This window comes from Gorilla gorilla, chromosome 19 (genome assembly GCF_029281585.2).
Source record: "Gorilla gorilla gorilla isolate KB3781 chromosome 19, NHGRI_mGorGor1-v2.1_pri, whole genome shotgun sequence".
Taxonomy (NCBI): Eukaryota; Metazoa; Chordata; class Mammalia; order Primates; family Hominidae; genus Gorilla; species Gorilla gorilla.
Window position 1 is genome coordinate 72,609,754 of NC_073243.2, and position 14,807 is coordinate 72,624,560.

The following is a 14,807-nucleotide window of genomic DNA, read 5'->3' on the forward strand; positions in this document are numbered from 1 at the left end:
TCTGAGGACATACTTTGTATTATTTTCATTATTCTCAATATATTGAGTATTTTTAAGGCATAGATATGCCTATGTGCACTTGAAAAGAATATGTATTCTGCTGTTGTTGGGTAGAATGCTCTGTAAATGTCAGTTAGGTCAATTAGTTGATAGCACAGCCCAGGACTTCTTTTCCTGTGCCCTTACTCTTTCAATTATAGAGAGCAGAACTTTGAAATGTCTAGGTATATTTACTATTTCTCTTTTCAGTTCTATCAGTTTGAGCTTTATGTATTTTAAAGTTCTGTCCTTGGGTGCATACACATTTAGATTATATATCTTCTTTGTATATTGAAAACTTCATCTTTTTATTCCTAACAATATTATTTGTTAAGAATTTTTTGTATGGTAATATAGCCAAGGAGGTTCCATTTAATTAATGTTGTATGGGATAACTTTTTCCATCCTTTTACTTTGAAACTATCTACAGCTTTGTATTTAAAGTGAGTTTCTTGTAGACAGTATATAGTTGGGTCTTGCTATTTTTATCTAAAGTAACTATCTGTATTTTAATTAGTGTATTAAATCTATTTGCATTTAATGTAATTAATGAAACAGTTAAATTAAAATCTGTACTTGCTATTTGTTTTTATTTGTTCTGTATATTCTTTGTCTCCTTTTTGCTCATTTCTGACATTTCTTTTTTAAACTGACATATAAGAATTGTACATACTTATGGGGTACATAGTGATATTTTGATAATGATAATGTATAGTTATCGGATCAGGGTAATTAGTGTATCCATCATCTAAAACATTTGTCATTTATTTGTGTTGGGAACATTCAATATTCTTCTTCTAGATACCTGAAACTATGTGTAATAACACATAGTTATTAACTATAGTAATCCTACAATGTTATAGAGCACCAGAACTTATTCCTCCTATGTAGTTGTAATGTTGTATCTTTTAACAAATATCCCTTTCAGTATGCTTTTTCCCATTCAGTATGATGTTGGCTGTGGTTTTGTCATATATGGCCTTTATTGTATTGTCTTTCCCCTACCCTTCCCAACCTCTAGTATCCTCTGTTCTACTTTTTACATCTATGAGATCAGTTTTTTTTTTTTAGCTTCCACATATAAGTGAAAACATGCGGTGTTTAGCTTTCTCTTTCTGGCTTATTTCACTTAACATAATATCCTCCAGTTCCATCTATGTGGCCACAAATGACAAGATTTTGGTTTTTTTTATGGCTTAATAGTATTCCATTGTGTACATACATTATTTTCTTTAAAAAGAAAAAATACATTATTTACTTATCCATGTGGCTACTGTGAATAATGCTGCAATAAACAGAAGTGTGTGGATGTCTCTTTTATATATTTATTTTCTTTCCTTTGGATAAATGCCAGTATTGGAATTGCTGGATCATGTGATAGTTGTGTTTATAGTTTTCAAAAGAACCTTCATATAGTTCTACATAGTGACTATACTAGTTTACATTCCCACCAACAGTGTTATGAGTTCCTTTTTCTCCACATCCTTGCCAGCATTGTTTATTTTTATCCGTTTGATATTGAACATTTTTAAATATACTTTTTGGCCTTTTGTATGTGTTCTTTTGCAAAATGGCTCTTCAGATCATTTGTTTATTTTTCAATCAGATTATTTATTTTGTTGTTGTTAGTTGTTTGAGTTCCTTCTAAATTCTGGATATTAGTCTCCTGTCAGATGTATAGTTTGAAAATATTTTTCCCCATTCTGCAGGTCACGTGTTGATTGTTTTATTTGCTGTACAGAAGCTTTTCAATTGGATATAAACCATATGTGTATTTTTGCTTCTGTTCCCTGTGCTTTTGAGATCCTATTCAGAAAATTTTTTCCCTGACCAATGTCCTGAAGCATTTCCCTTATGTTTTCTTCCAGCAGTTTTATAGTTTTAGGTCTTACAATAAAGTATTCTATATTGGGTTGATTTTTTATAGGACAAAAAGTGGGGGGTTAATTTTATTCTTCTGCATATGGACAAATCAGTTTTTCCTAGCACAATTTATTGAAAAGATTGAAAAGAAACCAGTTATTTTTATTGGTACTTTTGTCAAAAATTAGTTGACTGTAGATAGATATAATTAATTTCCATTTCTCTATTCTGTTCCATTTGCTTATGTGCCTGTTTTTATCGCAGTACAATGCTGATTTGGTTACTACAGCTTTGTAATATATTTTGAGATCTGATAATGCGATACTCCTAGCTTTGTTTTTGTTGTTGTTGTTGTTTGTTTAAGATTGCTTTGGCTATTTGAGGTCTTTGTGGTTCTACACAAATTTTAAGATTTTTTTTTTCAATTTCTGTGAGGAATGTCATTGTCATTTTGATAGAGATTGCACTGAATCTGTAGATTGTTTTTGGTAGTAAGACCGAAGCCTGGAGCATGGGATTTCTTTCCATTTGTTTGTATCCTCTTCCATTTCTTTCAATAGTGTTTCATAGTTTTTCTTTTACATCTTTGGTTAAATTTATTCCTAACTATCTTCTTTTGTAGCTATTGTAAATGGTATTGACTTTTTGCATTCTTTTTTGGCCTAGTTTGTTGTTCTTTAATAGAAATGTTACTGATTCTTGCATGTTGATTTTATATTCTGCAGATTTACTAAAGTCGATTGTCAGTTCGAAGCGTATTTTGGTAAAGTCTTTAGGATTTTCTACATATAAGATCATGTCTTCTGCAAACAGTGACAATTTAACTTCCTCTTTTCCAATTTAGGTGTCCTTTATTTCTTTCTCTTGCCTAACTGCTCTGGCTCGGATTTCCAGTACTATGTTAAATAAGAGTGGTGAGAGTGGGCATCTTTGTTTCAGTTCTTAGAGGGAGAGCTTTCTGCTTTTTCTCATTCAGTATGATGTTGGCTGTGGGTTTGTCATATATGGCTTTTATTGTGTTTAATTACTTTTATTCTATACCTAATTTATCGAGAATTTGTATCACAAAGAGATGTTAAATTTTATCAAATGGTTTTTCTGCATCTATTGAGATGATCACATGGTTTCTGTTCATAATTTTGCTGATGTGATGTTTCTCATTTATTGATTTCCATATGTTGAACTATTTCTCGGATGAATCATGCCCACTTGATCATGCTGTATTATCTTTTTGATGTATTGTTGCCATCAGTTTGCTAATATTTTGTAGAGGACTTTTGCATCTATGTTCATTGGGGATATTGGTCTATGGGTTTTTTGTGTGTGTTGTGTCCTTGTCTGGTTTTGATATCAGGGTTATGCTGGTCTCATAAAATGAGTTAGGAAGAGTTCCCTTCATTTCAGTCTTTAAAAAAATTTTTGAGAAGAATTAGTGTTAATTCTTGTTTAAAGATTTGGTAGAATGCAACATTGAAGCCATCTGGTCCTGGACCTTTCTTTGTTGAAAGACTTTTTATTACAGCTTCAATCTCTTTGCTTATTATTAGGCTATTCAGGTATTCTATTTATTCTTGGTTCAAACTCGAGAGGTTGTATGTGTCTAGAAATTTATCCATTTTCTCTAGGTTTTTACATTTATTGGTTTATAGTTGTTTATAGCAGTATCTAATGACCCTTTGTGTTTCTGTGGTATCTGTTGTGATATCTCTATTTTTGTATCTGATTTTATTTATTTGGGGCTTCTTTTTTCTTTTTCTTGGTCTAGCTATTGTTTGTTTATTTTGTCTTTCTTTTAAAATAAAAACCTTTAATCAACTTTTTGTTTCATTAATCCTTTGTATATGTTTTCAGTCTCAATTTTGTTTATTTCTGCTCCGATCATTATTATCTCTTTCCTTCTACTATTTTGGGGTTTGGGTTGTTCTTGCTTTTCTAGCTCCTTGAAATGTATCATTAAGGTGTTTATTTGAAAATTTTCTAGATTTTTGAAGTAGACATTGGTTTCTATAAACTTCCCTGTTACTACTGCCTTTTCTGTGTATCGTCAGTTTTGGTATGTTCTGTTTCTATTTTCATTTATTTCAAGAAATTTAAAACATTTCCTTCTTAATCTCTTAATTGATTTAATGGTCATTCAGGAGCATATTGTTTAATTTCCATGTATTTGTACAGTTTCCAAAGTTTCCCTGATTATTGACTTCTGGTTTTATTCCATGTGGTCTTAGAAGGTATTTAATATAATTTCAATTTGTAAAATTTTTTTGACTTGTTATGTTTTCTAACATATGATTAATCTTGGAAAATGTTCCAATCACTGATTAAAAGAATGTGCCCTCTGCAGCTCTTCGGCAAAAAGTTCTGTAAATGTCTGTTAGGTTCATTTGGTCTATGGTGCAGCTTAAATCCTGTGTTCTTGGATTTTTGATTTTTCTGTTTAGATAATCTCTCCAACGCTGACAGTGAAATGTTGAAGTACCCACATATTATTTTGTTGTTTCACTTTATGTATTTTTTTGCTTTATGTATCTGGGTGCACCAGTGTTGGTTGCATATATATTTAAAATTGTTATATTTTCTTGCTGAACTGATCCCTTTATTATCATATAATGTTATTCTTTTTCTCCTTTTTACAGTTTTTGACTTGAAGTCTGCTTTGTCTGATATAAGCATAGCTACTCTTGCTTGCTTTTGGTTTACCTTTGCGTGAAATATCTTTTTCCATCCTTCATGTCCCATCTATGTATGTCTTTACAGGTGAAGTGAGTTTCTTATAGGGGACATATAGTTGGCTATTATTTCTTTTTGTCCATTTAGGCTATCTATATCTCTTAAATGGGGAATTTAATTTATTTACCTTCAAGGTTATTATTGATAGGTGAGGACTTACCCCTGTCTTTTTATTGATTGTTTTCTGGTTATTTTGAATATCTTTTGTTTCTTTTTTCCTTCCTAGTTGTTTATCTTTGCAGTTGAATGGCTTTCTGTAGTAATCTGGGCATGTAAGACCCCCTGGGCTTCCAACCACCACAGATGACTTTCTGCTTCTCCCTGAACTCCAGCACTCTCCCTTTAACATTTCAGTTAAATCTTGTTTATTCATTACATTGTTCCTTTCTTGTCCTGACTATTCTTTTTTATTCAGTATGTTATATGATTCCATTTTATTTCCAGTATTGGCATATTACTCATGTCTCTTTTAAAAAATATTTTTTACTCTATAACATATGATTCACAATATACATCCTTAATTTATCATAGTCTGCCTTCAAATGATATTATGCTGCCTTATGTATAGTGTAAAACAAATACAACACTATATTTCCAAATCCTCCCTCCCATTTTTAATGCTATTTTTATCATATTGTATCATGAGTTTATAGTGTATGTATATTTTACATACATATTTTTAAATTTTTACATACACTATAAACTCATACTACAATGCAACAACATTTGCTGTAGATAATATATGTTAGAGCAATTAAAACTAGAAAGGTATATTTTTGCCTTCATTTTAGTTATGCTCAGAGCTCATGATTACTTTATGTAGGTCCAAATTTTAGTTCTTTGTGGTAATTCTTCTGCCTGAAAAATTTCCTTTGGCATTTCTTTTAGTGTGCATCAGCTAGTGTCAAATTCTCTTGGCTTTTTCTTCTCTGAAAAAAAAAATATTTTTTTCAATGACATTTCATTAGGTATAAAATTCTAGGTTTACAGTTTGTGTGGATTTGTTTTGTTTTGTTTTGTTTTTGTCTTTCAGTACTTAAAGATATTACCCCTTTGTCTTCTGGCTTGCATAGTTTTTAAATAAGCAGTATGCTGTAACTCTTATCTTTGACCTTCTGCTTGTAGCATTTCCCTTTGTTGTCATCGCCTTGAAGATTTCATTTTAATCTTTGGTTTTCCACAGTTTGAATGAGATGTATATGGATGTTTATTTTTTATTCTGCTTGAAGTTCCCTAAATTTCTGGAGTCTATGGTTTGATTAATTACTTTTGAAAAATTCTTGGTAATTATATCTTCAAATATTTCTTCTGCCACAATCACATTCTCTTTCTCTCCCCCTCTCAACCCCTTCTTATAACCTCTTCACTTTTTTCAAGGATTCCAGTAATACATGTGCTAGTCTCTTTCATATTGCCCCACATTCTTGGATGCTTAGTTCTGGGTTCCCTCCCTTCAATTCTTTTATCTCTTTGCACTTTAATTTGGCTAATTTCTACCAACCTTTTATCAAGTTTACTGATTCTTTCTTTTGCTGTGTCAAATCTACTGACAAACTCATCAAAGATATTTTTCATCTCTTTTATCATGCTTTTTATTTTTTACATTTCCATTTGACTCTTTATAATATTATTGATTGTATCTAGTAAAGTCAAATTTAGTCTACTTTCAAAATACTAAGGCTTTTTACTAAACTGTTTTTAAGATTTTCTCCATTGTCTTTGGGTTTTGTTTTTTTAGCAATTTTTCTCTGATAATACCTAGGTGCAAAATTATTTTTAACCATAGTTTTTATTCATAAGATATCTTGTTGTTTTTCGCCAGGTCTGGAATATTCTCAGTCATTAGTTTTTCAAATATTGCTTCTTATTTATTCTGTCCTTTGTTCTCCTTCTGGGGCTCAAAATATATGGATCTTTTCCCTTCCCACACTATCACTTATGTTTCCTTCCCTCTTTCTGCATATCCCATCCTTCTGTCTCTTCATGCTTTGTTGTCAATATTTTCTTCTTACCTATATTGCAATTCATTAAATTGCTTCAGTTTTATCACATTTGGTATTTAACTAATTCATTACTTTGTATTCTAATATTTGTTTCTTTTTTTCAAATCTATTTTTAATAACTTCCAGTTCTTTGCTAAAATTTTCAGACTTGTCTCTTATCTCCCTGTTTATGCAAACAGTTGGTTTAAAGTCTGATAATTGTTTGAAGTCTGATAGCACAAACATTGGCAGCCACCATAGCTGTTTCTATTTTCCATAATTTCCATTGGTCTCATTCATGTTGTGTTATTTCCTTGTGTGCCTAGTTATTTTTACTGTGGGCTAAATACTGTACTTAAAATTATTATAGGAGTAGCCTGATGCCTGGGATAATTTTGTATATTTCAAACATATATATTTATATTTGAAAAGCTTCTAGTATCCCCACTAATGATCCAAGATTATTTTAATCCAAACTGGGCTGCAGTTTCTGCCAGAGCTATCCTACTTCCACTTCCCTCTTAGTCCCCAAATCAAAGGATAGCATGTCTACCTTGGTTGACCTGAATTCCAGTGTTTTTTCCTCAGCCCAGTAATGTGTTGCTCTACCTCCTAGTCTCTCTACTAACTCTTGCTGAATTAGGAAATGTGTCAAGAGAACTAGTAGCCCTAGAATACTGGGCCCACCTCTTGGATTTCCACCTCCTCCCAGATCTTAGATCAGTGATTTTTTATTTTCTTATTAGTTCTCCAGGGCATTTTAGCAGTTTTTTTAAAAAATGTTTGGTTTTATTTTGTTTAGCTTTCCTCATTGTCCTTAGGGAAAAGATGAGTCCACATTATTTAATCCATCATTATTCTTCTGCAGGAATTTGTGGGGTTTTTTTGGTTTGTTTTTTGTTTTTGTTTGTTTGTTTGTTTGTTTGTTTTAGCTCTGGGCTCTTTAGATTCTCATTTCTTTTAAGTTTTGTGGTCTCTTGTTTTAAAGTGCTCTGCCACCAAAGTGCCTCTATTTCTAACAGTTTTTTCACTCAAACAGTTCTTGCTAGTTACACAATTGAATTTGCTTAAATTAAGTGAACATATAAATTTCCCTGTATATGTTATGATATCTCCATTATAAGAACTTCTAAATTTTTTTCTATGATCATCAAGCTGCATAATAGGTCTTCTGAACTTACCCCTTCTATCTAAGTACAATTTTGTATCTTTGGAACAACATCTTCCCAACTTCCTCCTCCATTTAAAAACTTTCAAAATTCTTTACTGTATGCCTGGAATAGTCTTCTCTCTGCCTTGACACCTTCAAATCTCAGCTCAGTATTTATTGTCAAAGCTTTCCAAACTTCCTTGATTTCAGTGTAGCAACTGTGTATCTTACTGCAGGAATTTGAGTGTGCCAAATAAATACTTTTACTTCATTTTCTTTACATCTAATTAAATATGATTTTGAGATCATGTCCCTCCATGTTGCTAGAAAATTCACCTTTCATTTATTTGTTGGATGGGGCTCAGGAAATTTTTTCCCTGCTGTCTAAATTGGTCTAAGAATCCTAACACTTCCATCTGGGAAATGGAGATATAATTTACATATGTCTTTAGTTCATCGTAGTCACCTCAATAACCTTATTGTTCAGGCTCACATGTTCACTAGAAGTCAAATATTTCCAAGCCCTCCATGCCAGGCTTGCAAATGGAAATCGCTGACAAGACTGGATTCCTGATACTTCATGTGCAGCTTCCTCAAGGCACCCCATAGGTCCTGCTATCTCCCAAAATAGCTGCTAAATATCTAGCTATGGTTTCCTGTTACTTGAGGTATATACTAACTTCTATCCCCTTTCTATTCTGGAGGAATCTCTTTCCTTGGTGGCATTCTTCTATATTCCTTCCCTCAGCAAAAATTTCTCAATGAATTTAGACTTTTAGAGGAAAAAAAAAAACAAGAAAGAAATAAGAAAAAGGTTGCCTTCAGGGGCATTCTGGACTTGGCCTTGCACACAAACCTCCTCTTAGGCAAGAGATAGCAAGCATCTGGTTACCTTCTGGAAGAGAAGGAAGAAGGCAGCAAAAACAATTCACAAAATAATATGTCAATAAATTATCAAGCCAGAAGTTTAAGTCCCTCAGTTGTTCATTTTTAAAGCACATATACCTGGGTTTTTTTTGTAGCACCTATCACAGTTTCTATTTGAAATTTATGCATCATTATTTTATTAATATCAGCCTCCTTAAATCCATAATATGACCTCCCTGATAGCAGACATCTTGACTAGTTTTGATTGTTTAAAAGCTAACATCACATCTGGCAATACTATACATTCAATAAGTCTTTGTTGAATTAATGAATCAGTGAATGAATAATTAAGTAAAGTGTATTCTACAAGTTCTCTCAGTTAAAAAGGACCTAAAATTAAATGTTTTGCTTCCTTTCAGCTGTCTCCTATATATAATCTGGTTCCAGTGAAAATGAAAAATGCACACCTAAAGAAACAAAACTTGGAAAGAGCCATTGAAGACTATATCAATGAATTTAGTGTAAGAAAATGCCACACATGCCAAAATGGAGGTACAGTGATTCTAATGGATGGAAAGTGTTTGTGTGCCTGCCCATTCAAATTTGAAGGAATTGCCTGCGAAATCAGTAAACAAAAAATTTCTGAAGGTGAGGACAATTTATTTGATGTGATTAAAGACAAAAATATGCACTTCGGGGTTATCTAATTTGAAAACTAGCTCTTGAATTAATTTGTACTAAATCTCTAGATTATTTATATAAACAGAAGATAAAGATTGAGTGAATAGTGAAAATGGGTAAATCAGCCTTTATGTGTCATTTTAACATATTCTACTTGTATATATTAAGATAGAATTATAAATAAATAAATTATAATTATTGTATTACTCTTTATAAAAATATTCTCGTAGAAGGTTTACAGAAATACAACAAACATCAGGTATTCACTATATAGAATTGATGAATGTTAATACATATATATCATATACACTTTGCATATATATGTGTTTATGTGTATAGACGTAGACATATATACTTTAAAACCCTTTTTTAAGAAGCAACAATAATACATCCAATTAATTACTTTGTACCACATCCCCGCCCCCTAAAAAAATTCTATTGCCTTTTCTCTCTTCTACTACTCAGATACAGTCACTTTCATTAAGTTGGTATGTATCTTTCCAGTTCATATTTTTGTGCTTGTACTAAATATGTATGTACCAATGAAAAATATGTGATATTGTTTTGTATGTTTTTAAATTTGATATAAATGATATTCACTAGATTTTTATTTTGCATTTTTAACTGTATTGGTGTTTTTCAAAGCTGAGATTCTGTACTGTATTTTAAAGTTAATCATAAGGAAACATTATTTTACATTAAAAATATTTTTATTATGAATTTAAAGGGTGCATGTGAAGGTTTGTTACAAGGATATATTGCATAATGGTAAGCTTTGGGCCTCTGGTGTACGCATCACCCAAATAGTGAACATTGTACCCAAAAGGTAATTTTTCAACCCTCATCCCCCTCCCATCCTCGCCATTTTTGGAGTCCCCACTGTCTATTATTTCCTTCTTTATGTCCATACATACCCACTGTTTAGCTCCTACTTATAAGCGAGAACATGTGGTATTTGATTTTCTATTTCTGGGTTATTTCACTTAGGATAATGACCTCCAGCTCCAACCATGTTGCTCCAAAAGACATGATTTCATTCTCTTTCATGGATGAATAATATTCTATGGTGCATATGTGCCACATTTTCTTTATCCAATCATCCATTGATGGACATGAATGTTGATTCCATGACTTTGCTATTGTAAATATGTATTGTAAATATGTGCTATTGCACATCAAAATATGTGCTGCAGTAAACATATGTGTGCAGGCATCTTTTTCATATAAAGATTATTTTCCTCTCGGTAGATACCCAGCAGTGGGACTGTTGAGTTGAGTGGTAGTCCTATTTTTAATTTTTTGAGAAATCATCTCTATTCTCTTACCATATACAAAAATTAACTTGAGATAGATTAAAGACTTACATGTAAGATCTGAAACTATACAAATCCTAGAGGAAAATCTAGGAAAAACTCTCCTGGACATTGGCCTAGACAAATAATTTATAACTAAAACCTCAAAAGCAAATGCAGTAAAAACAAAAATAGACAAATAGGACTCAATTAAACTATTTTACTTCCTACAAGTAAACATGACTTTAGTCGTGTTTCTAATCCTAAGAGTTTATGCTTAGTATTTCATTCTGGTAGAATTATTCAGACTCCTAATAGATTAGTGAGATCTTAGTCCAAGTGTTAATATCACAAGATTAGCTATTAAGATTAACTTTCTATGGCAATCATTGTTTGAACAAATACAGTTTCCTGAAACAAAATTCTAAAACAATTATGTAGCAAAAGTTCACAGCCTCGTTTATCATTCAACCATACTTTCATCTCTTACAATATAAATTTTTAATATTTTATGAATTTTTTACACTTCTCAGCAAATGGCTTAGAAACTCAATCATGTGGTGACAAAAATATGTAAGTTAGAATTTAATTTAAATTTTAGAATGATTGATTTATAAATGTATGCTAACTCTGTCTCTCATCGGTCTAAAGTCTCAATCTAGTGCTTTGCATTCCAAAAAAAAACTCTCTCTCTCCAAAAATGTATACTACTTGGTACTTGGAACTTCTATTTTCTACCTATTTCTCTCTATGTAGAATATTCTGCTGATTTCTCTGTGATTTCTTTAGTTCTATCTTTTAATTTTCCAATTATTTTATTCAACTTTGTATAGTCAATCCATTTGCTGACCTATTGAGATTATTTTAAAAGTATTTTTCTAAAATTTTGATTTGGTTATTTCTCAATTTTCTTTTGTCTAGTTTTTTCTGTTGTCTAGTTTTTTCTGTTGTCTAGTTTACTGGATTATTTTCCTACCTTTATAGCTTTCAACATGTTAAATATATCTTCACGGAATTCTTTCAAATTGTTCCAGTATATATTGTTTCTGCAGTGCAATTCTCTGCTAAGTCTACCAATTCATTCTCATGGCATATTATGCTTTCTTCAGTACTTAGTGATTTTTTATTACAGGCTTAGTTTTTGGTGGGAATTATTTCCTGTGGAAACCCGTCTTCCCTGGATAATGAACATATTCTTAGGGTTAGTTTGTTTCTTAGGAGGTCCTATCATTTTCATCAGTCTTGCACTAGATTTTTATGTAAAGTTCTTGGTTCGGGTTCCATATGTTGTGTTTCATAGATAATGAATATCAAGGTCCCTTCCCCAATATAAAATTATCTTTGATCACTAGGCATTGTTTGGTTGACCTTTCAAACCTGACCCAGGATGGCCCACAGCTTCTTGCTGAGACATTAGACATTTTCTTGCTGAATTTTTCCCTCAAGGTAGATCTTCCAAGCATCCATGTTGACATAGAATGTTCTAGTTTCCAATTTACACTAGCTTACACCCATGATGAGATTGAAAACCGTAACACATCATCTTTCTTTTTCTATACCATTTACTTAGCTTGGAATGCTTCCAAGTTTCTCTCCCTCAACTAACCGAACCTCCTTCTCCCTTATTCCTTGTGTGCGTTTCTACTCCTAGACCAATGGCTCTCAACCAGGTTGGTCATTGGATTCATCTGGCTCACTTCCTTAAAGGAAAAAAAAAAAAGAAACAAAACAAAACAGATGTCTATCCTAAGCCAATTAAACAAAAGCAGCTATGGTAGATCCTGCCTGGGCATGGGTTTTTTGTTTTTTGAATTTTTAAAAAATCTACTAGTTATTCTAATCTTTAGCCAGGGTTAAAAACCTCTATTTTGAACCCAGTCCAATTAGCATATCTTTGATGAAACCTTCTCCAATTTCTCCAGGAATCAGTTCTCTATCTATGCTGCCTGAGAACTTTCCCTCTGTTTTTCCAGCACTAATCACATTGACTCTCTGTATACAAGACAAATAGCTCTTTCTGGTAAGAAAATGTGCCTTGTACCTTACACCACATTCTATTCCCAGTACCTAGACAGTATGGCACAACGTGGTGCAACAGGATAAGAAGGTGAAAAAGCGGATGGGTGGATGGACCCAAAGTAAAATCCTATTGATGATTAAGATTTGATACTTATTTGTTTTCTCTAGGATTGCCAGCCCTAGAGTTCCCCAATGAAAAATAGAGCTGTTGGCTTCTCTGAGCTCCAGTGGAAGAAGAGAACACTAGTACCTTCAGATCCTACACCTGAAGATAATCTTAGCTGCCAAGTAAATAGCAACATGCTTCATGAAAATCCTACCAACCTCTGAAGTCTCTTCTCTCTTAGGTCTATAATATTTTTTTAAATTTTTCTTCCTTAAACTCCTGTGATGTTTCCATTTTTTGTTCCCTAATGAGAAGTCAACAGTGAAATATGCCAGAACTGCTTTCTCCCACGGAAAATGCCAATCTCTTCTAAAAAAAAAAACAAAATTAAATTAAAAACAGAATGTTGGTTTAAAAAACTTCACAGTAATTTTCAAACTGCCTTGTATGGTTAACATATTCTGCCAGGTCCATGACCACACGTCTGTACCATGCAATTTAACTCTTATTTACATTGTTATGTTTAGTTTGGTTATTTGCTTAGGTGTGCGTACATTCGTTCAGCAAATGCTGAGCACCAGCCACCTGCACAGCAGTTGCTTTTACTAGTCTTAGCTCTACCATTTAAATCCATGTGTCCAAGGGGGAAAACATATTATATTTGTTACCAAAAACTACTAGTTTACCAGAGGACAGAAGGGAGATAAAGAGGAGTTGGTTAATGGGTACAAAAATCCAGTTAGATGAAAGGAATAATATATATAGTGTTCAGTAGCAGAATAGAATGAACATAAACTATTAGTTTAAATTATGTGAAATTGCTTCTATTTGATCATATTTTACAAGAAAAAGCATCAATTTTATATAGTCTAACTTAATACCTAGCCTTATGAGTTGTATAAGGTAAGGTTACCTACCTGAGAAGCTGATTAACGTTGGTTGTACAATCTTATTCATTAGAGAATATGGTACTTAGGGTCTGAGACCTTTTGAAAGGTCTGAGAACTCTTTAAAAAAAGGAAAGAAAGAAAGAAAAGAGGAAAAATATATCAAAATAAAAAAATGCAAAATATGCTTAAACATCAGCATGTATCATGTTAACTTTATTGTTACTATTAATAAACATTTCACACATTTATAAATAAATTATGTTACTTTCTCTCACTTGGCAGAAATTCTCAAGAATGCATTTGATTGCTGGGAGATAACAGTAACTAAATTACCTACATGAAAATAATTTCAAAAGCAAAATTTTTAAAAATAATTTTCAAAATTATTTTAAATAGCAAATAAAAAGATTACTGGATGTGGGATGTATTTTAATATGTTAGGTATGATATGGAGATCGTACTAATAAATGTGCCCTGGCCCTTAAGAGTCTTGCATTTGCCCTGGGAGCTCCAGAGAAGTTCTGTCCCCTGCCCTTCAAAACATGTGTGAATTAGAGGAGTAAGATTTGTTAAATGTGTATAAATACTGAACTCTGTTCTTGAACAATCCACTATTGAGAGAGTTTTTGATGGAGAGCATCTGGCTCAAGGCTGTTATTAGAGTAACACCTGAGAATTCCTTCCACCCTTAGGAATTACAAATGTCAAACAATAAAAGAGCTGAGCCTTGACCAGACCCCCTAGGGCTAGCTTAATGATTTATCAGAGTCCTTTCTAGGGTAATGAGTAGCAGGAACAGCCCAGGTTCACACTTGATGGAGAGTCCTCCGACTTCTTGCCAAAGGTGGTATAGCTGATGATAGAGCATCTCCAGCAGGGAGCACTATTGAGACACCAGAAACTCCTCAACAGTAATCAACACAGAGCAGAAAGTCTCCAGGCCTAAACTAAAGGAGAATCTCTAGAAACCGGGAAAGATGAGGACCTACTAGGCCTAGCATGTGTCAGCGTGGACTGTTGTTTGGAGAGAGCAGATGTAGCTTAGTTTGCCCAAATGCAGTGCATTATAGGTGCCCCCTACCCCACATGCTCTCTGAGGGGGTGCACCACCAATTCAAGGAAAAGGACAGGTGAAAACAACAGCCCTGTGAAGCCCAGTCCAGAAAGTTGGATCGTTATACTAAATCACTA

The 14,807-nt window shown here is 32.8% G+C and overlaps 1 protein-coding gene across 1 annotated transcript in view; it reads left to right on the forward strand.

Annotated features, from left to right (window-relative positions):
• C9 (complement C9) overlaps nucleotides 1-14,352 on the forward strand; it is an 85,640-nt gene extending 71,288 nt beyond the window's left edge. Inside the window, exons 10-11 of the mRNA XM_004058935.4 lie at nucleotides 9,048-9,276; nucleotides 12,789-14,352. Coding sequence (XP_004058983.1) covers nucleotides 9,048-9,276; nucleotides 12,789-12,823 — 264 coding nt within the window. The 3' untranslated portion in view covers nucleotides 12,824-14,352. The remainder of the gene's footprint in view (nucleotides 1-9,047; nucleotides 9,277-12,788) is intronic.
• The last annotated feature ends 455 nt before the right edge of the window (nucleotides 14,353-14,807 follow it).